A 23900-nucleotide genomic window follows, 5' to 3' on the forward strand; every position below is an offset into this window, starting at 1 on the left:
TGAGCTGTGACAAGAACATGAACTCAGGAGTCTGGAGGAGAAGGAGCTAGTTGTGGAAGACCTTGCGGGGAGTGTGATGGGAGCCTGTTTCCACTTTTTTTTTTTTAAGTCAATCAGCTTCTGATCCCCACCCCCCAAATTGTGGTAAAATACACAAAATTAATTTCTAGTGCACAGCTCAGTGGTGCTGGGTATGTTTACGGTTTTATGCCACCAATTTCCATAGCTTTTCATTTTGCAAATCTGAGCGCCCTCTACCCATCAACAATAACTTTGAGCCTATGTTTTTAAAGGAAGCAGGATTTGGGAAAAGAAGGGAGAAGCAGCTGTGGACAGAGATGTGGGCACAAGGTAAAGCCAGGCTTGTGGTGGGAAGAAGTAGAGGGTCAGAAAGAAATAGAAGCCGCCTGTGGCATCTTGGCTCTGGCCTATATGTGCTGGGAAGCCCTGAGGGCTCTAAACAGTCTTCTGACCCATACCACCCTCCGTGTTTCATATAGCTTTGTATCATAATCAGTGCTTTATTTATTACAATAAGATGCTTTCTTAAAGCATTCCTTCCATTTCCAACTACTGGGTGTATATGTACATACATAATGGCAAACGCTTAGTAAGTATTGCTCTTTGCTTTAGGAGGAAAGTGACTTATGAAATTATCTGGGAGGAAGAGTAGACCAGAAAAAAGAGCAGGAGGAGGATGTCCAGATGGACGGGGGTTCTGTACGGTCATCACGTCAGCTGAAGGTTGGAAGGAGCTGGTAAAGCATTCTGCAGGTGAAACAGTATATTCTGGTGCAGTGAACATCTCCTCTGACCTGCCTCCCTCTTGCAGTGGCATATAAAGCATATAGTTTTGTGTCTCTTAAAAACAAATGCTAAGTCGCTTCAGTCATGTCTTCGCAACCCTGTGGACTGTAGCCCACCAGGCTCCTCTGTCCATGAGATTTTCCAGGCAAGAATACTGGAGTGGGTTGCCGTTCCCTTCTCCAGGGGATCTTCACCACCCAGGGATCAAACTCAAATCTCTTATGTCTCTGGCATTGGCAGGCAAATTCTTTACCACTAGATTCTGTATGTTTTGTTTTGCAACTTGCTTTTTTTTTTTTTTCGGTCTGGTAGCATCTTGCTCTTCTTGTGTCCCCTGCATTGGGAGCACGGAGTCTTAGCCGCTGCACCACCTGGGAGGTCCCCTTGAGGAGGCGTTTTCCCTAGATTTGAATCTGATGTGTAGTCCACAAAGATAAATCCATGGAATTATGGTTGAACAAATTCAGTATAGACTGTTCTGTGTGTGTATGGGGGGTGAGCCTGCCTTGGAAAAAACATGAAAATACATGACATAGGACGGGATTCCAGAGACCTTTACATTTATTTATAATAATTGCAGGTCTGTTAGGGAGTTCACAGACACTGTGCCATTGTGTGAACTGTTCCACACAAGAACTCGAGAAGCTAGCAAGGTAGCTGTCGTTGTTCTTGGCTTGGTTTGTGTTTGGTGGCTGTGGTTTTGTCGCCCACAGGAAGACGCTCAGGTCTGGCAGCCTGTTGGGTCTGCACAGCCCCCATTTTATTAGAGGCCGGGCAGTTTGGAGGAGAGGGCCTTGGAACTCTGGCTGACGCTGGGATGTCCTTGACTCGGGGAGACAAGCCTGCTCCAGACAGGCCCTGGGCTCCCTGGCTGTCTTTCCCTTGGTTTCTTGGATCCGAGAGCCCGTTCTGGCTCAGAGAAAGTTCAGAGAGTTAATCCTCATGTAGCGGGAGAACAGCACATAGAAGCGGCGGAACCAGAGCAGCTGGCTGCGGTGGCGGGACATGGCTCTCTGGGGGGACGAGAGGAGTGGTTCTGGAGCTGGTGCCTGGCTCTGCTGTTTCCATCTGCCGGCTCCCACCTGTGCATTCTGAGCCGCAGCCGGACCTGGCTTCCCCTGTGACCTTCGAAATCCCCTGGACTGGCCTCTAGTGGCTGCTTCCCGCCCCGCCCCTCCATCTCCTGACATCCCCATGACAAGAGCAGCTGGTGCTGATGCAGCTGAGCACAATCTCAGTTAACAACCCTGTGAGCAAAGGGCTTTACTGTTGCTTTTTTTTTTTTAAACAGATGAGGAAACTCATCCATCTCAAATAGCAAGTAGGTAGTAAAGCTGAGATTAGAACCCAGAGCCCTCAGGTTGACTTGAGCCTACATTCTTCACTCCTTTGCCCCGCCTATATTCTTCATCCTTTGGCCCTGTTACCCCATGTATATGACTCGTGCAGGGCTGTTTTCTGCCCAGACTCCTCTGAATCAGTTAGGCTGGGTAAATAACAGCCACTCTGAGAAGAAGAAAGGAAATGGTACCCATAGGTACAGAGTCTCTTTGCCATCTGGTGGGGGAATGTTATCCTATTATTCAGAACTAATGTAGCTCAGTTTCTAAATAGAATAGATCATAACAACTGATTTAACTAGATATACCCTATAAATACAGTTCCTGTTTTTCTGTAAGGACCATAACTAATGCTTATAATCTAAGTGAGTGTCATTGCAAACATTTACATAAAAAACTCATTTTATATTCATTGTTCGAATATCCATGGCTTTAGAGATGTAAATACCGTGATGACTGCAAGCTTGAAGCTGATAATGAGAACCATCACTATATTCAGGCAAAAATATTACATACTGTGGTTTCAACAGGAATTACAACCACAATTTTTAAATAAAAATCTTTCTCAGAGTACCATTGGAACATATATATTACCATCTGTAAAACAGATAATGGGAGCTCAGTCTGGTGCTCTGTGATGGCCTAGAGGGGTGGGATGGGGTGGGAGGTGTGAGGGAAGTTCAAGAGGGAGGGGACATGTGTAGACATATAGCTGATTTATGGTATTGATCAGAAGAAACAATACATGGTAAAGCAATTATCCTCCAATTAAAACATTAAAAAAAATTACTCTCAGAGTTCCACATGAGTTCTAGCCCTTGACCTTTTCCACTTCCATGGCAAGAATGCAAAGGGTTAAGGGCTAGAACTCCTGGGCAGCCTCATCCCTAGCCCAGTGCTTCTCAGACCCCGCCGCCTCACCAACCACCACTTTCCCACCAAGAGGGCCTCTCCTGGCCTGACTCCTCAACAGGCAGACAGTGGGCTGCCCACTGGTCTTTACTGAGGCTCCTGACAGGTCTGAGTTCTTAAGACTCAAGCTGGAAGCCTGGTCCACGTACAACAGTAAAAAACCTATAAATCAAAATGTCCAACCTTCAGGGGTTTGTGAACTGTTTTATGGCATGTCCGTGTGAGGGAACACAGGCAGCCATTAAGATTTGAACATGTAAGGATATCAGAGAAGACGGTCATGATGTTAAAGTAGGTTTCAAACAGCAGGCTCCGTGTCACCCCATTTACATACATGTCAATACTCTTGTATTTGAGTGATTACCTGTACAGGGTGGGGTTGCAGGTAGTTTTGATGAATGATTTTTATTTTCGACTTGCTTTTATGTAACTACTCCCAGACTTTCCACACTGAGGCTATATTGTTACTTTTTTTTTCCAGCTTGTGCTATTTCTATACTCAGAAGACAAGGTGCAAGTCCCTGAAGGTCTACGGCTCCCAGGGTCTGGCTGTGGGCCCGCCCTGGGGACAGAACCACTTGGAAGGCCTTGGGTGAGGGGCTTTGGGGGACCTGAGATGGGGCGGGGGGAGCGGTGTGGGGCCGAGGGGTGGTCCTCACCTGTGCCTGGGCTGCCTCGAGTTGGGTGAGCACGAAGAGGGCGTCGCGGGCGAGCAGCAGGGAGCAGGGTAGGTCCAGCAGACAGAGGTATTTGCGCAGCAGGTTCACAGACTGGAGCGTGAGCACCGAGCACCCTGCGGGGGCGGGGGAGGGCAGAGAGACTTGCAGCTCCAGGCTGGTTTTCCTGAGCTCCCCACACGCATGCCCTGCCTTTGGAGCTCAGGGCAGGGCAGCATCAGAGCTGCTCTTTGCTCATTGTTCTCACAGATAAGAGGGTGAAAGGGCCCAGAACACCTGGAGGCCACCCTCTGTTTGCTCTGTGGCAGCAGGGAGAGGCTGGCTGCTGGAGGCCAGGGTCAGACCCAAGAGGGGAGTGGTACAGGCAGATTTTCTGTCTTAGTAGGCTGGAGGCCTGGCTCCTGCTCGTCACTGGAGAACTCACGGGCTTGGGGAGGTCCCTTCACCTCAGTGAGCCTCAAGTTTCTCGTCTGTATGATGGGTTGTTGGTCATTTGAGCGTGGGACCTGCCTGTCTCCTACGTGCCATGCACTTAGTTGCTCAGTCGTGCCCGACTCTTCATGAGTACACGCCAGGCTCCGCTGTCCATGGGGTTCTCCAGGCAAGAATACTGGAGTGGGTTGCCATTCCCTTCGTCAGGGGATCTTCCCGACCCAGGTCTCTTCTGTCTCTTGCATCGGCAGGTGGGTTCTTTCCCACTAGCGCCACCGGGGCTGTCTTCACAGGGTTGAGCAAACACACCAGAGCTATGTTCCTGAGCCCCTGCAGCTTCACCAGCCAGAAGCCCACCCAGAGAGGGCATGCTGCCTGGGGGTCCATCATTCCATCCCCAGGGCTCTCCCGTGAGGGGTGCATGTCCAGACAGAAACTGGCTCAGGGAGGTGAGGGCGGTCAGATGCCTTCCTGTGAGTTAGGAAGTGTTTCAGACCTGTCCAGCACCCAGCAGTCACCTACAGCCTGGTCAGTTACCTGGGGGATAGATGTGAGCTTGGATGGACATCCTGAAAGGACACTAGAGGTGGGATAGAGCTGGCCAGGGAGAAAGCTGGGCAGGCGAGGGGCAAGACCCACAGAGGTGGTTAGCTTCCTGTGTCAGCCCATATGGGTCCCAGGTTCTTGGTCAACATTGTTTCTGGGTGTGTCTGTGGGTTTCACATCTGAACTGGACGACTGGGGAAAGCAGAAGGCCTGGGTAGGTCTCGTCCAGTCCATCGAGGGAGGGCCCAAGCAGAGCAGAAGCTGGAGGGAGGGAGAATGTGTCCCCTTCTGTCCGACTGCAGAGCTGGACCCTGGTCGTCTGCCCAAGACTAAGACTGACCCTATCGGCTCCCTGTTCTCAGGCCTTTGGACTCAGACAGATTGAAGAATGCCCTGGCTCTCCTAGGCCTCCAGCTTGCAGGTGGCGGATCCTTGATTTCTCGGCCTCCATAATCGTGTGAGCCAATTCCTTTTAATATATTATTGTTGTTGTTCTGTCACTAAGTCATGCCCAACACTTTGTGACCCCATGGACCGCAGCAAGCCAGGCTCACCTGTCCTTCCCTTCTCCTGGCATTTGCTCAGACTCAGGTCCACTGAGTCAGTGATGCTATGTAAACATCCATATGTGTATAATATATACAGCAGCACATCTGTCTATCTGCATCTCCTGCTGGTCTGTTTTTCTAGAGAGCCCTGATGACACCCCCTCCTCCCTCACACTCAGAGGATACTTCTCAGTGGATACAACTTGACCGTCAGGCCTGGGGACCCCACTGTGACAGGCACAGTGAGCTAAGCCAGGACAGTGTGGCTCTGCCTCCCTGTCCGCCCCACTCCCACCACTGGGCCAAGGGCAGCTCTCTGTATATTTAGCACTCTCACCCTAGAGGGACAGTAGCAGCAACCTGTTGCCACAGGGCACGGCCTTACCTTTAGGTAACTTCCCTTCTGTGTGCAGGGTCCTGGCAGAGGAAACGGAGAGAGTGTGAGTGAGAACCCTCTACAGTTAACGGGAGGGGCTGTCGGCCAGGCCTGCCCGACCCTGGGGTCCCTCCACGTAGGTTTCCAGGCAGGTTCTTGAGCATAAGTCACCACAGAGATTCCTTGAACTCCATAGCTCTGGCTACAGCTGAAGGGGCTAGGGTGGGGCCCTCATCCAAGGTCAGCCAATCTGGAGATGACCAGTGGCTTATGAGGTGCCCTGGTCCAAGCTGTGCCCATCAGAGATGACAGTAACAACAATGGACTCTTCAGAGTTTTTCTCTTTTATGAGATTGTGATGTGAGTGTGGTGGGAAAATATGTAAAGTGTTAATTGGTGTTTCTTCCCTGACAGTCCTCTCCCCTTGCACACACCTTTTAGCAGTAGAGGCCATTCTGTGCTCACTGCCCTAAGAGGAGGTGTGAGGGGACTTCCCTGGGGGTCCAGTGGTTAAGACTTGGTGCTTCCACTGCAGAGGGCGCAGGTTCAATCCCTAGTCAGGGAACTAAGATCCCACATGCTGTGCAGTGTGGTGAGAAAAAGCATTTATCCTAAGAGAAGGGGTGAGCAGTATGAAAACGAACTCCTTGTTGTTTTGAAAGCTGACAGGTGAGCAATGGGGCAAAGAGTCCCCTTCCCTCACACCCCAACACACAGACATATAGACTCATGGGGTAGGGGTTCTCAGGAGCAGGGATTAAAGACAAGAAGTTAGCCTGACTTACAGAGCCTGAGAAATAGAAAATGCTGAGCTCAGAGGCAGCTCATCCTGCACTCTGGGTGGAGCCCTGGGGATGAACTCCAAGGAAAGAAGAGGCAGATCTAAGGGCGGGAGAGAGGTGCCCTGGAGACACAGCTTCAAGCCCTGAAGAGAACGGATACGTTCAGAAGAGGGATGTAGAGTCAGTCCTTGACCTCAAGCTGCCTTCTCCCTTCCCTAGGCTGGGTCCAGCAAGCTGCTTGTGGGCCCAAGAGGAGCAGGCTCAAGAGATCAGGACATAAGCTACAGGTTTGTATCACCCCAGAGAAGTCCATCAAGATCTGTGAGGGTTCTTTTTTTAAACCAGTTAAATGCAGGTGGTGGTCATGGTTTTTAGTTGCGTGGTCGTGGTTGTTAGTTGCTCAGTCTTGTCTGACTCATTGCAACCCCAGTGGCTGTAGCCCGCCAGGTTCCTCTGTCCACGGGATTTCCCAGGCAAGAACACCGGAGCGGGTTGCCATCTCCTCTTCCAAGGGATCTTCCCGACACAAGGATTGACTCCACCTCTCCTGCATCAGCAGGCAGGTTCTTTACCACTGAGCTGCCAGGGAAGCCCTAAATGCAGATGCATGTCAGTAAAATGCAGTGACTGCAAAGAACAGGTGAGATTTCAAATGACGTGCACATCCTCCTTCTCCAAAGAAAGATCTGAAATCAGGAGGATGCCCATTCATGGATCCCAGCCCTCAGACCTGCCCGTGAGCTACAAGGAGGTGAAGTCTGGCTGTAACGTTTCCTTAGGCCAAAGCAGAGGGAGGAATCCAGTCAGTTCCTGCATTTGGCTGCATATGGGGACAGAGAGACTCAGCTATTAGGAGGCAAGGTCATAACTCTAGGACTTGAGGGTGCCTGCTCCTGGGAGGACGAGGTGAGATGACCCATGGGGTGGAGAGTGATGAGGAGACCGACCACCCCAGCCGTCCAGGGAACTAGCGCACCATCGTACCTCACAGCTGCATTCAGAGCCACATGGTTGCTGTGCCCGCTCACGCCCCCCTCATCGAAGGTCACCACCTGAAGAGACACAGAGCTTCACTCCAGACTGTCTGAATAGTCTCTCCCGCCTCTGTCCACACCGCCTGGGACAGACAGGAGGACCCAGAACCCTGAACCTGTTCGTGTTCTGAGTGAATCAGAACTGACTTGGGAGTGGGTCGGTGGTGTGTGACCGCTGTTCAGCCCTGTGGCTGTGGGTTTGACTATGCTCTTGCTCCTGGACAGCAGAGCAGAGTGGAACTGGGCCACGAGAGAAACCTGGGTTCGGCATGTCTGTGTTTCTTATCTGCCTGGCCGCTTATCAGCACGTTTGGTTTCCCGACTGGCTGCTGCGTGACCTTTGTTCATGTCGACACTGTCTGATTATTTGGTCCCTCTTCCTGGTGCTGTGTTGAGGGCATGAAAGCGCTAGGGGACAGTGTCCACTGTGCCCTGGGGCTCACAGAAGCCCGTGGCTCCTCGTAGGCTGCCTCTGCGTCCACATTCTCAGACCAGCATCTGCTTCTCCAACTATAAGCCTAGCCTAGGCTCCAGATTCATTTCTGCACAGATGAGTTAAAAAATCCAAAGAATAATTTGAGTAATAATAATAATAAATGTAAAAGAATAGCTGGAATAAGTTAAAAAAAAAAAAAAAAGATGTAGGAAAGAAGACAGGACTCAGAGAAAGGCGCAGGTGTGTCTGGTTGAAGGGGATGGAAAGAGGGGACCAGGCAGCCAAGAGAGTAGGATGACGGAGGAGCAGGGGCAGGTGAGCCAACATTTAAAGAAAAACGCTGTTGACCTCGAGTTAATAATTAATGAGGCTGAATGATGGGAACATGAGTTTCATTATGCCCTTTGCTCTAATTCTGCATGCTTGAAATTCTCCACAGTGGGAAATTTTTTTAAAAAAGGCTTACAAAGAGATCCCATTATGATGGATGCGTGTCATACATTTGTTAACACCCAGGGGACATACAGCACCAGGAGTGAAGCCTAGCGTGAACCTGGGGTGATGATGTCATATTAGTGTAGATTCACTGTAACAGGTCGTTGTGGGGCCAGGGGTACGCGTATACTTTCCGCCCAATTCTACTGTGAACCTAAAATTGCTCTGGAAACTATAGTGTGTTTAAAAAAAAAATAACACTTCACCCTAGAACCCAGGTACCCCGTTCTGATCCCATCCTTCTGTGGAGCCAAGCCTGGAGTGCCTAAGTTCACTCTCAGCTCTGACCTAGTTACCCTAACCTTTGGGCATATCATAGACCGTCGCTACTGGGAGCGATTTCATCTTCAGTGTCTTGGTTTTCTCATCTGTGAGGTCGGGAGAGTGAGGCCTCCCTCCTTTCTCTCTGGGTCAGGTGAAGGTCAAATGAAGCCCGTGGGAACGTGTAGGACCTGGACAGCAGCCCAGGCCGAGTGTCCACTGCCCTCGCTGAGGTGACTCTGGGACGTGGTTGTCTCAGGCCAGCCGGGGCACACTCCCTGGTCTGGGGGCTTGGAGCCACTGCAGTTCATCCCCATCACTTAAAATTCTCCAAGGTCTTGTTTCCTGTTTATCCCACACCTTCCTGTGGGATAAACAAGCCCCCCGTCTTCCTGCTGAGGAAGGCTGAGCTGAACTGTCTCCATCCGCTGGTCTCGTGCAGATTAGACCTGGCAGCAATGGCGTCTGTCCACCTTCCCCCCTAAACTGCAGAAACCTTTGTTCAAATGAAGTCTTCCCCAGACCCTAGTAAACAATAGGCTGCTTTCACTTCTCTAAGACATTGGCTCACAGGACATGGTCTGTGAAGGATAAACAGCAACACCTGTCACCGGGGCAAGACACAGAGCAAATACTGTCCCAGAGAGGGCTGAAGAAGTCACGGAGGGCTTTTGGGAGAAGGTGGCCTTAGCTGGGCCTGGACCACAAGTCAGTTTTCAGGGAAACAAACTTGGGAGATTCTTCTGTGTCTGTGCCCTGACCTCCTCCCTGGATGTTCAGAGCTGCGGCTGTGATGTGGTCTAAACACAAACTCGGCCCCTCAGTGAGGTCCAGCCCTATTCACCAGCCAGTGGCACCTATGGGAGGGCTGGTCAGAGGTGGCCAAGTTCACAAAGATGGGAGTTTATCCCACAAGCAGGAGTGACTGAAGACCAGTTGTTCCTACGAACCAAAGCCAGGGAGTAGAGAGTCTGGAGACTAGCCGTGGGCATGCCTCTGCCCAGGAAGACAGGGTACCAAGCGTCACTGCAGCACACCTCACAGACCTCGCCCTGTGCCCCAGCCGGCCCTGAGGACCAGCTCTGTCCACCACCAGGCTGTGGAGCCCTGAGAGGGTCTGAGTGTGGTCTGGGAAAAGCAGGGCAAGAGGAGCCAGGCCCGCTATCAACTCAGACCCTGAAGAAAGACACATCCAGGAGGGGTGGGCCTGCAGCTGTTGGTGACCATTCGTTCAGCCAGAACAAAGTGCAAAGCCAATGCAGATCCCTGGTGGGGCCAGCGGCCCCTCTGCACCTACACCTCCGTGTGGTTCACAGCCAGCTGGCTAGGTGCCCGTTGTATTTATGTCATTAGAGCACAAAGGCAGTCTGACTAATCCATGAAAATCTGCTCTTAACAATGGCCTAATAATTCAGTTCACTCAGAGGATGCATCGCTGATAAAAAGCCTGCCAGTGGGGTTCACCTTCTAACAGGGATTAATCAAAACTTAAAAGCCAATGGCTGGGGCTTTAAATGGTAGGATTTAGATATGAACTCATGAAGGGTTACTCTTATTTTAGACATTCCTGGCACCTTAAGATGGACTGCTGGCAGGATGCAGGCTGGTGAGGCCTGAGCGTCAAGGTGGGTGTCCTGAGCCGTCTGCCCCTGCAGGTGAATCGAATGCCCACTGGAGCTCTAACCAGGAATGTTCTCCCCACAGGGGCTGTGGATTTATCCTCGCATTTTCTGGAGGGAAAAATGGAGGCTCAAACCCCTAGCTTCATGCTTGCCAACCTTGGGCAGCTTCTGAGCCTCTGGGAACCTCAGTTTCCTCGATGAAGGTGACCATTAGGACAACACTTACCCCCAGAGTTACAGTGACATCCTAACATGAAAATGCTTGTTCTGTGCCAGCGCATCGAGGCATAGGCTCATGCAGACCTGGGTTTTCAGAGGGCAGCACGGAGGTGGGGGCACAGGTGAAGAGGCCACAGTCTGGGAAAATCTCTGCTTCCCCGTGAGCTCTGTGGTTACGCAGGAAAGGTGCAGAGAGATGGGCCAGGTCTCTGCTGGAGAGGAGGGCATATACCCTTACCAGCTTGATGCCGTTGGCCTCTACATGCTGGAGGAGGACATCACCTGCCCGCTCTGGGTCCCAGTGCACGTCTGGGTCATCTGGGAAATCCCTGGAAGGAAGAAGCGCACGTTGGAAACCGTTTCTAACGGGGTGCAGGCTCTCCTCTCAGCTCTGGTAGGTGTGTGCGTGTGTGGGGTGCTGAGGACGTACAGACCAAACACAGCACGCTCAGGGGATCTTGGCTCATGTCATGGCTGGGCGGTTGAGAGGGAAGCAGATCTGTCCACAAGCTGGGGGACAGGTGTGGTCCCCAAGAGCTGAGACATGGGGCAGAGCTCCAATGTGTCTTGGTAAAAGTCAGGGGAATGGCTTGTTGGTAAAAGTACTCAGTACTTTGGTAAAAGCAACTCAGTTAACCTCAGTACTCGTTTAACCTCAGCTGTGAAGGAGCCTGGACGATGCAGGTGAGTGGCCTGCGTGTTGCAGGGCCATTAGGGTTGGGTTTGATGCAGGTTTTCTGACTTAGAGGGGAGAAGTTTCAGCCCCGGGGAGGTTCCCCCAGGGGTAGGGGTCTCTGCAGGCCACTCCAGGCCTTGTTTCTGTCCACTATCACCACCACCTGCTGATATGAGGCCAAGGCCATGGTCTGACTCCAGTGTGAAGACATTATTCATAGTCTTATAACTAGATGGCCATCTCTGCCGCCTCAGGTCCTGGGTGCCACCCACCTATGCTGGGAGGACAGGGCCCCCCGATTCCCACCAGGAGGTAGATGTCACCTCTCCATGGACACAGGCCATTATCAGACTCATTTAGGACTATGGTCAAAGGAGAAGTGCTGAAGGTTTTTTAGGAGGAAAAAAACACGAATCTCAGGGCAGAACAACACAGCGACTTTCTGTGCTTCCTTGGCTGCCTCTTTCACACGCCGGGGAGCCTCCTGCCAGGGTGACTTTGAAAGCACCATCCTGCCCATCATTCCCCCAGGGGCCCTCTAATGCTTCTGCCTCTATAGGACGGACAGCTTGGCTGGCGGCAGGGACTGGACGGAGAGGAAGGGAGAGGCAGGGACTAGGACGAAATTCGTTAAGCCTCATTCCTGGGGAGCGAGCTGAACATGGGATGGAGAACATGACCTGCTGAGCTCGAGCAGGAAGAGATTTAGGAATTTTCCAGGGAATTCAGAAAATACCCAGGAATACCCAGGAGTGAGAACAACTACACACGTCCCCCTGACTGGGAGGCCTGCATAAATGCACCAAGGCGTCATTTTGGAAACCAGGGAACAAGGAGATGATCAGAGGTTGGCAAGGCCAGAAGCCACTGTCGCCTCTAGGGAGACATCAGAGCCTAGGAATGGGAGTGGTTAATGGCAGGAACTACGAGGCCAGCAGCTGGAGGCCCGGAAAACATTCAGCTGCTGACAGAGGTGCTGTGAGGAGCGGGGAGACCTTCCAGTCTCCCTTTATGGCCAACTATTGGTCAGACCTACTGAGAAGTCAGTGGATTGGCAAGGGAGGCAGGAAGGATGGTTGCCGTCGGTCCAGGTATCTGGCAGCACTCAAAGCAAGTGCCCAATGGATACTTGTTCTCAACTATGCCCCAGACTTGAGCCTAAACCTTCAAGGGTAGCAGCAGTCTGCCCTTCTGGGAATGCAGTCGTCACTAGCTGCCCAGGTACAGAGGGCAGCAGGGAGGTCATGGAGGTCACTGCTGGGCAAGCAGGAGTCCAGGCTCAGGGGAGAGAGACAGGGCAGTGGCTGGTGGGCAGCTCCACCCCAGCAGCTCTGCTTGAGCTCTGCCTATAATCAGAGTGGCCCAGTGTCATCAGGGAGCATCGTGATGCCAGGTCGGATGACAGAACACACGAGTTCCAGTTCCCTGCTCACCAGGTGCTCAGGGCCTGTGCTGCGTCATCCGTAGAGCTGGGAAGACCTGGGCCACACTGGTGACCTGAGAGCCCTGATGTCTAGGACTTTGTGTCATACGCAATTTTTGAGTGAGGTTGAAATGCTGACGGTGGATGGTAGTTTTTAGGAAAGAGTAGGGGTCTTGGATGAGCTTCCCAGGTAGCACTAGTAGTAAAGAACCCACCTGCCAGGACAGAACACAACAGATGCAGGTTTGATCCCTGGGTCTGGAAGATCCCCTGGAGGAGGGTCTTCTCATGCCAGGTGCTGCATTAAAGTGCTTGATTGGTTGACTGAGCCAAAGGCAGCTACACCTGCCTTTAGAGGTTGAAACATACAAATAAGAGCTTTAAAAGATAGTAAAATTTATAAAAACAGATTAGAGGCGAAAAGGAAAAAAGGGGACTTCCCTGTTGGTCTAGTGGCTAAGACTTCTTGCTCCCAAGACAGTGGGTCTGGGTTGGATCCCTGGTTGGGGACCTAGATCCCACATGCCACAACTAAAGATCCCACATGCTGCAACTAAGACATGGTGCAGCCAAATAAGTAAAAAAAAAAAAGAAAAAATTGAATTGCAGGGGGAGCAAGGCATCCCTAGGGGACCACTTCCCCTCAAGGCAGGAAAATATAAAATTTTGTATTTTATTAAAATATAGTTAACTGTAGAAAAAGTGACGCCTGTGAGATCCGCAACATGAGTTGTCTTTTGCCTACGAGTGAAAGTGTTAGTCACTCAGTGGTGCCGACTCTTTTCGACCCCATCAGCTGTAGCCTGCCAGGCTCCTTTGTTCATGGAATTCTCCAGGGAAGAATACCAGAGTGGATAGCCATTCCTATCTCCATGGGATCTTCCTGACCCAGGGATAGAACCTGGGTCTCCTGCATTGCAGGCAGATTCTTTACCATCTGAGCCACCAGGGAAGACTTTTGCCTAAAGTTCAGCCCTAATCAACTCAAGGCTTGGGTCCAAGTAGTAACTTTTGCAATAGTTCCTTTCTTCTCTGATGGATTAACAATCCCGCCTTAGATAAACATGCCAGCAGAGGTGTGAACACAAGTGTGAGTCAGCCATCCGGCCCCTCCTTAAGGGAGTGTTGGTGAAAAGGCCTTTGCCCTATTTTTCTTGGTGCTGTCCTGCGTTTTGCTGGCTGGGGTCAGGGAGGAGGACTGGAACTGAAGCTGCCATCGAGATGCATGAAGTAACTTAGGTCTGAAAGTGAGGCAGAGTAAAGTTGCCAAAAGGAAGGTGCCCTGGCCCTCCACCTGAGCCCTAGCCAATGCCTCTCCTATTACAGCTGTTGTAGTCACTGTGGGTTTTCTGGCATCTGCTGCATAACCAGATCTTGATTTAGATATGCCATCATTCTGTAAAGCCTCTATTTTACTGATTATGTAGGTTGTTTCCAATTTTTATTACTGAAAAAAGTTGTAACTAGCATCGTTATATGATGTGAGATTCATACACTTCATATGAATCTCTCAATATTCCCTTGGGATAAAATCCTAGAGATGTCACTTGGGAGTCAGAGATAAAGCAAGGAGAACCTAGCAGATCTCCCTGTGAGGAGCAGTGTTAAGAGGAGGAAGTGGAAAGTGGGTTAACTCACCAGGAACAGCATCACAGAGAGAGAAAGAGCAGTGTACTTCATAGGCTGGAGGGAAAGACGAACAGGGACAACTCTAATCAGAGCTCCATGCCTCCGAAAAATCTCAGGTGTTTTATACCTACTTCCTTATGACTCATGAAAGTGGAAGTCACTCAGTCACGTCTGGCTGTTTGTGACCCCACAGACTGTAGCCTGCCAGGCTCCTCTGTCCATGGAATTCTCCAGGCAAAGAATACTGGAGTTAGTTGCTGGTTCCTTCTCAAGGGGATCTTCCCAACCCAGGGATCAAACCCAAGTCTCCTGCATTGCAGGTAGATTCTTTACTGTCTGAGCCACCAGGGAAGCTGGAAAAGGCCAGTCATTTACATTTTTCTACAGCTAGAGAGAGTTGGTTGGAAGGGAATGAGTTACATGTGGAGTGAGAGGCACTAGAGGCTGGCTGAGTGGGGCTGCAGTGGAACATGTGTGTTGTCAGAAGCCCCATTTCATCTTGGTAACCAGCTCTTCTCCTGGGAAATCACATGGATGTCATTCAGCAGTAAGAGTGAAACAGTGCAGGTCCAATTGGGACTTGAACTCACGGTCTTTTAACTGAGACCACTACCCCTGGTCTCAGGGCTTATTGAAGATCAGGTTCTTGATGTCTCATCACAGAAAGAATTCAGTGAGAGACAAAGTGATAGGTAAGAAATGGATTCATTTAGAGAGAAACACACACCCCAGACAGAATGTGGGCCATCTTAGAAGCCCAGAGTGGCACACGGTAGGGGTTGTCAACAGGGGTGGGTAATTTCATGAGCTACTGAGTGCGAGGAGTGTTCCAGCTATTTCGGGGAAGGGGTGGGGATCTGCAGGAATGGGGCCACTGTCCATTTTTTGACCTTTATGGTTGGCCTGGGAACTGTCATGGTGCCTGTGGGTGTGTCACTTAGTTTGCTGATGTGTTACAATAACGAATGAATACTGAGGCTCAAGGTCTAGTGGAAGTCGAGGGGTTGGCCATTTTGGATCTATTTGGTTCTAATTAGTTTCTGTCGTGTCCTCAGGGTGTGTGGTTCTTTGAAGTGTTGTGGGGGCCCCCTTCCCTGCTGTTTCAATAGAAGAACAGAGGCCAAGTCCTAAGAGTAGTCAGGCTTCATATTTAAGGGACATCTGCACTTGCCATACCCAACCTGAGGTATGTGTGAACCACGTGGTGGGTTTGCTTCAGCAGTGGACAAGGATTCTGAAGCTGCTCCCAGCTCTCCCCAAACCTAGATGTGAGCAGGCCCATGGCAAACAGTAATAAAGTTACCAAGAGGTCCCAGAAACTTCCTTCAATTATTAGCAAGCTACTTCTCGGCTATTATTGCAACTTTAATAAAAGTATATGGAGATACCTCCGGTGCTGGTGTGCCTGGGTAGCTCTGCTAACATGGAAAGCCGAGTAACTCTTTCTGGATGAGACAGGGGATAGGGTGGCTGAAAACAGGTTTCTGGCCAGGTTTTGCCAAGTAGAGCAGAGATGGCACCTCTGAAGACTTGAGGACAAGGACAAGCAGGGGTTGTATCAGCCACCCCCTGCAGGAGGACTGCAACTCGCAGAGCCCTTCAGCTCAGAAATGAAGTGTCTGGTAGGTCACACCTTGAACCTAGACTCTTGATTAAGAGACCTGTGGTGCTCTACATCTCATCAGTGAGGTGATGGTTCCTGATAAGAAGCCAGCCCTGGAGAACCAGGAATGAGGGCAGAATTTCCAAGGTCATTCACAAAGCAAGCCTGGAGACTGAAACATGATAAAGACCTGTGAAAGATTGTTTGAAGAGGCATTTTACAAAGCAGGAAATGCAAGCTACCAACATATATTCCTCTAATTCTCAGGAGTCAAATAAACGCAGAATTAAAGCAGGACATGGTGTGGAGGAGGGGTCACAGGAAGGGGCCAGTTTACTGGCTGCACCTGTGCGGGAAGGCTGGTTGGCTACCCAGTTGTGCCCTTTGACCTTTCTAGAAACGACTCTACGGAAGTAATCAGCCTAACAGTGGAAGTCCACTCAGGCAGAGACACCACTTTCACTGCATTTACGGAGGGAAAGACGCTGCAGTTCTATAGTTCTGCCACCAGGGAACAATTTCTTTAACTTCCTCAACTGTGGCTTTTGAAAAAGGCTAAAGATAACACAAGAGTTTTAGGGCATGTTCAAAGTCAAAGCAAAGAAAGTTAAATACACCCAAGGAAAGGAATGTTAAAACAAAAGTGGAAAAAAAAAACCTCTCCAGCAACTCAATTTTAGTTTTGCTCCTGACTTAAGAATGAGACTCATGTGAAAGAGGAAATCTATTAAGAGGAATTGAATTTTGGAAACAAAGCCCTTCTGTGAGAAAACTTCCAAATAACGGGCTCTGGGTTCAAGAGTCCAGCTGCCCTGGCCTGGGCTCCCCAGAAAGCAAAGCCTGGTGGGGGCTCTGACCCGGAGTGGGAGGGCAGTCGCAGGGGGAGGGGAGGCGGTGCAGACTTGCGGGCTGGCTCCAGGGTCCCGGGGTCCCGCGGGCTGGCTGCCGGACCGCGAGAAAAGCATCTGAGCCACGCGTCCGTCCGGGAGGAGGAAGAGGGATGTACCGATCTTGAGGGGCTAGCTTTCCAGCACCTGAGGGCCGACAACCCTTGCTGGATTCCGTGCGAGGGCAGAGCGGGGCAGGGCAGGGCTCCCAGAGCGTGGGATCTCTGCACCTTTACCCGCGGGCCTAGCGTGGACTGGGCACCAACGCGGATGCAGGGTCCGGGGCGGGGTTGGGAGGGCACCTCGTGGGGCTGCGGCCCTGCGACCCCCGAGGGGCTGGGATGGGCGCTCTGGACGCGACCGGACACACAGAGGACACGGCCCCCGCCCCCCCCCCCCCCGGGGGTGCAGTGAGCGAACACGGCGTCAATTCCGCAGGAAAAGTCCCCAAACCTAGCCCTGCCCTGGACCTCCGCGTTCGACCCGGGAAATTCAGGAATAACTGTGACCTGCTCTGCACTTTGTAGTGACTGCCCCCGGCTGTGTGAGGCGTGGCCTCGGGGTGGGGGCGCGGTGGGCTCTCCCCTCCTCCCTCCTGCCAGCCTGGGGACCCGGGGGTGAGCACAGTCACCGCGCCCCGGGGGCGCCGTGCACGCCCTTATTTGGGCCTGTGGCTTGTCCTCCCTTCCCCTCTCCACCCCTCACTCCGGCACATTTCTAAACCGAGGACTTCCTCAGTCGTCCGGGCGGGCAAAGGTCACCCGAGTTCAGGGCCACCGGAGACGGGCGGGGCGCAGGCGGGTCACCTGGGCTGCTGCGCGGCAGGGGTGAGTCGCCTCCGGGAATCGCCAGGGACCAGCCCAAGAGAGAGGAAAAGAAACAGGGAAAGGCGAGGAGGAAAGAAGGGACCAAGAACCAGGAAGAGACTGAAACAGACCAGTTGGTGTCTGTGAAACATCTGGGCTGCCAGCCATCCCACCCCCGCAAGCAATTTAAGAGCGTGGACAACGACCACGTGTAGAGACCCTTGTCCACAGAGGCGCCTGGCCCTCCTTTCTCAGGCACATAAAAGGGACCTGCAGGTCAGGGCTGTCAGGCAGAGGTGTAGCTCACCTTTCTCAGGAAGACGCGCATTTTACGTAAGTTAGTACCCCAACAAGATGTGTAAATCCTGTGAAGTTCTTGTGAGATCTTTTCCCCAAATTTGCCAATTCACTGTCTTACGTGGCAACTGAGAAACAGAGCTGCTCGCTCAGCTCACTTCAGCGGTCACAGGGCTCAGCTGGGAGGCCCAGGTCTCTGTCCCCACCCCTCCCCTCTCCCCAGGGGACTCCCAAGGGCCCCCCTGAGCAGAGGCTGTGCAGTGTTGCTCAGGACAGAGATAGAAGGGCCAGGACCTAGACTTTCGGACACTCTGGTATCTGAAATGTCTGCCTCACTTCCTTTTTTAAAAAAAGCCAAATTTAGGGCCATGTCAGAGAAGGGGTTCATCCCTGACTTCAGTAAGCACCTGGAACCAAGTGAGAAGAGCAGAAGCAAAGCCAGAGGGTGGGACGTGGAGTCAGCCCACTAGGACACCCTGGAGTCCCAGTGTGGGAAGCAGGTTGCCAAACCAGGGAGCCCCTGGGGCATCTCAGGGTGAAAGGGAACCTTAACTGAAGGTTCCACTGAACTGCAAGGCACCGCAGGAGGATCAGACCAGTGCTCAAATAACGAAGTCCAGGGCAAAAAGTCACTGCAAAAAACAGTCAAACATGTTGCTGTGGTGGTTCAGAGAGGAAATGTTAAGGTTGTACAGTTCGGATGAAAGAGTTTCATGTAGGTGGCAGTGTCTGTGCTGGGTCAGGGTGAACAGGCCTCCGGACAGGGGCTAGAGTTCTAGAAAGAGAAGAGTGGAGCCATGGTGTGTGGGGTGAGTGTGGGCCATGACTGAGGGCACCACCTGTCTCATGTAGAGACCATCATACAGGGAGGGGAATGGGGAGGTTTCCTCAGGGCAGTGGCTGGATCGGGTTTGCTTTAGGATGTCAGCCTGGGAAAGTGAAGGGTGAACTTGGGGGTGGAGCACAGTTAGGCCTCAGCAAGGGTCCAGACCAAAGACGAGGCCCTGGGGATGGGAGAGAGAAAGGCGCCCAGAACACTTATGGAGGGAGACTTAGTCAGATTTAGTGTCTGACTGGATGGTAGGAGCAAGGAAGAAACGCCATTGAAGGTGACTCCAGCGGCATCACATGTGAGGACTTCATGTTTGCCTGGTGCCTTCCTTACAGTCAGAAAGTGTTAGTTGCTCAGTTGTGTCTGACTCTTTGGGGCCCCATGGACTGTAGCCCACCATGTTCCTCTGTCCATGGAATTCTCCAGGCAAGAATACTGGAGTGAGTTGCCATTCCCTTCTCCAGGGGTCAAACCCAGGTCTCCCACATTGTGGGCAGATTCTTTTCCTGTCTGAGCCACCAGGGAAGCCCATGTCAGAGGTGTGACTTTAGTCATCACTTGGTGTAATAATGCAGAGTGCTAGGAGGGGCACTGAAACTGGTGGTACCCAGCTACAGAGTGCTCAGTCAACTGGGGCTTCCTTTTTTTGGTTTGTCTTAAGACTGTCAAAATTAAAACAGTGCATTAAAAAAAAAAAATTCTCATGAAGGAGCTGTAGCCATGGAGAAGCTCTCCGGGAATAGCCTCAAGGGAGCAGGAACCAGAACCTTAGCTCGAGTCGGGTTGGGGGAGAAGGGAGGGACAGTCTGGTGGGGCAGAGACGGAGCAGACCAGTGCACGGGACCGTGCTGGTGGGGCTTGAGGAAGGAAAGGCCGCTGGATTTCACCCCTCGGGGGGACCATGGGTGGCCCTGACAGCAGTGCCCATGAAAAGGGGCAGGTGGTGCAGAAGAACAGGCCAGTGGGTGGTGAGGGAGCAGCGCCAGGAGCTTCAAGAAGTTTGGGAGGAAGAAAGAGGCGGGAGGCCTGAAGGACTTGGGAGGCCAGGAAGGGTTTGTGTAGCTGTGAGGATGTTTGAGGATGCGGCAAACCAGTCAGCCATGGTGGTAGAGAGCAAGCTACCCGCGGGGGCAGGAGGAGCCAGGTAAGGCCCGGGCGATCCGGCCGCAGAGGATGGACGTGTGAAGCAGGGAGCAGAGCTGAGGACTCAAGGAGCGCTAACAACTCCTGCGTCATCAGCTGTGGTGAGGATGAAACGAGGTAAAACCTGATGGACATTTAGACCCTGGCATGTGGTCAGGGTCCTGTAAAGGTCAGCTCTTGAGCTGACTCTGGATTGGATGGTGTTTGATGCCAAGGAAGGAAAAGGGTGATGGGTGCTGGGGCACAGAGAAGGGCAGTCACCAGCAGATGCCCTGTGTGATTAGACCCAGGGGTCTTCAAAGGTTTCTGAGGATTCCACCTGTGTTTCAGTGAGAGGACCTCTCTGACGAAGTCTGGACGCAGAGGGTGGGGATAGAAAGATGGAGACAAAATGGATACATGGCTGGAGAGCTGAGCAGGGGAGGGAGCTGAGAGGTCCCTGGTACCCTCCACAGCAACCTCGGGGGCAGTGGTGCGGTCAGCAGAGGCGAGTGCTCAGGCTGCCAGAAGAGGACTGAGAGGAGGCTGAGGAGGGTCCACAGTGACCGGGCTGGCAGGATGGGAAGGCTGGGAGTGGCCTGCCTGATGGCTCTGGGTGGACACCCCAGCACCAAGGATGCTGGTCATGAGCATGAAGGGCACAGGGCCCAGTGATTTACAAAACGGCAGTGTCCTGGTGGCCATCCAAGTTTACGGGGAGGTATGCGAACATCCTCCCTATGAGTTTCAGCAGCTACGAGAAGGTCCTGGTGAGACCAGCTGCTAGCCAGGCACAGCTAAGCAAGTGTCAGGAGTGACCCCAAAGCTGTAACTGGCCTGCAGGGGGTCCCGGGCATCCCCAACAGACAGGCCGGGAGGTGGAACGATGGGACAAGGCTCTAATCAGTGTATTCTTACTCTAACTCAACAGGATTAATTGCTGACTTTGTAATAGTTCAGTGAGAACTTTTATATAATTAGTGAGGTAAAGTGTTTACAAAGTCTCACTGTTCAGTTGCTTAATAGAGATTAACATCTCTGCTGAGAGTGGTGAGTCCTGAGTGAGAGATTCTGCTCCTCATGGATGGCTTCTGAAGCAGCCAGTGCTTCTGAGGTCTTGTGAGACGTGGCTGAGCTCAGAGCTGAGGCTGTGTCACTGGTACTCGGGCTCGGGGAACTGCATGCTCTGGGCGACACATAGAGGTGTGTCTCTATGCCCCCCAGGAATGCCAGTGACTGGAGACTCCAGAATTTTATTCCTCACTCTCAGTCCTTCTTGCTCTTGCATTCCTATGAGAAAACTTGCTCCTACACTTATGTTCCAAGCAAGAAGACCAAATAATGCCCTTTCCCAGGTGACCTGATCCAAGCTTCCCCCATCCCGGGTGACCTGATCCAGGCTTGCTCACTCCACTTCTCCGTCTCAGGAAATCGGAGCTGCAACTCAGAAATAGCAGCTCAGAGGTTCCCAAACATTACTGTGCTTTACGATCATCTAGGGAGTCCGTAAAAAATGCAGAATCTAGGTTTCTCACCTCACTAGGGTCAAGGTCTTATCTGGAGGTGGACAGGAAGCCCACACTGCAAACCCTGATGTGTAACTAAATAGCTTCTTACTCTATGTATCACTCCAGTGTGAACAGCCGTGGGGTGTTATTTATTTCACGATGGTTAATGATGTGGAGAAGCTCTATACAGTCAGCAAAAACAAGACCGGAAGCTGACTGTGGCTCAGATCATGAACTCCTTATTGCCAAATTCAGACTGAAATTGAAGAAAGTAGGGAAAACCACTAGACCATTCAGGTATGACCTAAATCAAATCCATTATGATTATACAGTGGAAGTGAGAAATAGATTTAAGGGCCTAGATCTGATAGAGTGCCTGATGAACTATGGAATGAGGTTCGTGACATTGTACAGGAGACAGGGATCAAGACCATCCCCATGGAAAAGAAATGCAAAAAAGCAAAATGGCTGTCTGGGGAGGCCTTACAAATAGCTGTGAAAAGAAGAGAAGGGAAAAGCAAAGGAGAAAAGGAAAGATATAAGCATCTGAATGCAGAGTTCCAAAGAATAGCAAGAAGAGATAGAAAGCCTTCCTCAGCAATCAATGCAAAGACATAGAGGAAAACAACAGAATGGGAAAGACTAGAGATCTCTTCAAGAAAATTAGAGATACCAAGGGAACATTTCATGCAAAGATGGGCTCGATAAAGGACAGAAATGGTATGGACCTAACAGAAGCAGAATATGTTAAGAAAGGGTGGCAAGAATACACAGAAGAACTGTACAAAAAAGATCTTCACAACCCAGATAATCACGATGGTGTGATCACTCACCTAGAGCCAGACATCCTGGAATGTGAAGTCAAGTGGACCTTAGAAAGCATCACTACGAAAAAGCTAGTGGAGGTGATGGAATTGCAGTTGAGCTATTTCAAATCCTGAAAGATGATGCTGTGAAAATGCCGCACTCAATATGCCAGCAAATTTGGAAAACTCAGCAGTGGGACTGGAAAAGGTCAGTTTTCATTCCAATCCCAAAGAAAGGCAATGCCAAAGAATGCTCAGACTACCGCACAATTGCGCTCATCTCACACACTAGTAAAGTCATGCTCAAAATTCTCCAAGCCAGGCTTCAGCAATACGTGAACTGTGAACTTCCAGGTGTTCAAGCTGGTTTTAGAAAAGGCAGAGGAACCAGAGATCAAATTGCCAACATCCGCTGGATCATGGAAAAAGCAAGAGAGTTCCAGAAAAACATCTATTTCTGCTTTATTGACTATGCCAAAGCCTTTGACTGTGTGGATCACAATAAACTGTGGAAAATTCTGAAAGAGATGGGAATACCAGACCACCTGACCTGCCTCTTGAGAAACCTATATGCAGGTCAGGAAGCAACAGTTAGAACTGGACATGGAACAACAGACTGGTTCCAAATAGGAAAAGGAGTCCGTCAAGGCTGTATATTGTCACCCTGCTTATTTAACTTATATGCAGAGTACATCATGAGAAACACTGGGCTGGATGAGGCACAAGCTGGAATCAAGATTGCCAGGAGAAATATCAATAACCTCAGATAAGCAGATGACACCATCCTTATGGCAGAAAGTGAAGAGGAACTAAAAAGCCTGTTGATGAAAGTGAAAGAGGAGAGTGAGAAAGTTGGCTTAAAGCTCAACATTCAGAAAACGAAGATCATGGCAACTAGTCTCATCACTTCATGGGAAATAGATGGGGAAACAGTGACAGACTTTATTTTTTGGGGCTCCAAAATCACTGCAGATGGTGATTGTAGCCATGAAATTAAAAGATGGTCACTCCTTGGAAGAAAAGTTACGGCCAACCTAGACAGCATATTGAAAAGCAGAGACATTACTTTGCCAACAAAGGTCCGTCTAGTAAAGGCTATGGTTTTTCCAGTGGTCATATATGGATGTGAGAGTTGGACTGTGAAGAAAGCTGAGTGCCGAAGAATTGATGCTTTTGAACTGTGGTGTTGGAGAAGACTCTTGAGAGTCCCTTGCACTGCAAAGAGATCCAACCAGTCCATTCTAAAGGAGATCAGTCCTGGGTATTCTTTGGAAGGAATGATGCTAAAGGTTAAACTCCAGTACTTCGGCCACCTCATGCGAAGAGTTGACTCATTGGAAAAGACTGATGCTGGGAGGGATTGGGGGCATAAGGAAAAGGGGTCGACAGAGGTTGAGATAGCTGGATGGCATCACCGACTCGATGGACGTGAGTTTGAGTAAACTCCGGCAGATGGTAATGGACAGGGAGGCCTGGCATGCCGCAATTCATGGGGTCACAGAGTCGGACACGACTGAGCGACTGAACTGAACTGAATGATGATTCTAGCAAAGCCACAGGATGGACGGTTTTATTAGTCAAGTAAGTTATGATACAGGTATCCCATGGAATAGTATGCCTCACTGAAAGATGAACTATATTTGTGTTTCTGTATGTAAATCTGCATTTGTAAAGTATTGAAGGTATGGAAGTTTACACATTGAGTAGTTAACAGTGATTTTCTCTGAGGAGAGAAGCGTATGTGGAGGGAGATTTCGTTTTTCCTCCCTGGATATATTTTTGTACTGTTTGTTTTTACAGTGCCCATCATAAATATTGTTATTA

General features: G+C 50.9%; 1 protein-coding gene and 1 long non-coding RNA gene across 4 annotated transcripts in view; one reads left to right on the plus strand and one right to left on the minus strand.

The window, feature by feature from the left end:
• PIGL (phosphatidylinositol glycan anchor biosynthesis class L) overlaps positions 1-23900 on the minus strand; it is a 52606-nt gene that overhangs the window by 6445 nt on the left and 22261 nt on the right. For 2 of the 3 annotated variants that reach the window (XR_008201068.1, XM_052658725.1), the window contains exons 3-6: positions 10726-10816; positions 7405-7472; positions 5648-5679; positions 3719-3852 (exon numbers count right to left, since the gene is read on the minus strand). Coding sequence is in view for 2 of the 3 variants with exons in the window: in XM_052658725.1 (XP_052514685.1) it covers positions 3719-3852; positions 5648-5679; positions 7405-7472; positions 10726-10816 (325 nt within the window). In the remaining variant the exon portion in view is untranslated. Of the gene's footprint in view, positions 1-1350; positions 1821-3718; positions 3853-5647; positions 5680-7404; positions 7473-10725; positions 10817-23900 lie in introns of those variants that run through there. The other variant, XM_052658724.1, reaches the window with a different exon arrangement.
• LOC128065535 (uncharacterized) lies at positions 3617-6763 on the plus strand. Its single transcript, XR_008201069.1, has 3 exons — positions 3617-3651; positions 5077-5169; positions 6640-6763. It is a non-coding gene; the product is annotated as an uncharacterized LOC128065535 (long non-coding RNA).

Source organism: Budorcas taxicolor, chromosome 19, assembly GCF_023091745.1.
Source record: "Budorcas taxicolor isolate Tak-1 chromosome 19, Takin1.1, whole genome shotgun sequence".
NCBI lineage: Eukaryota > Metazoa > Chordata > Mammalia > Artiodactyla > Bovidae > Budorcas > Budorcas taxicolor.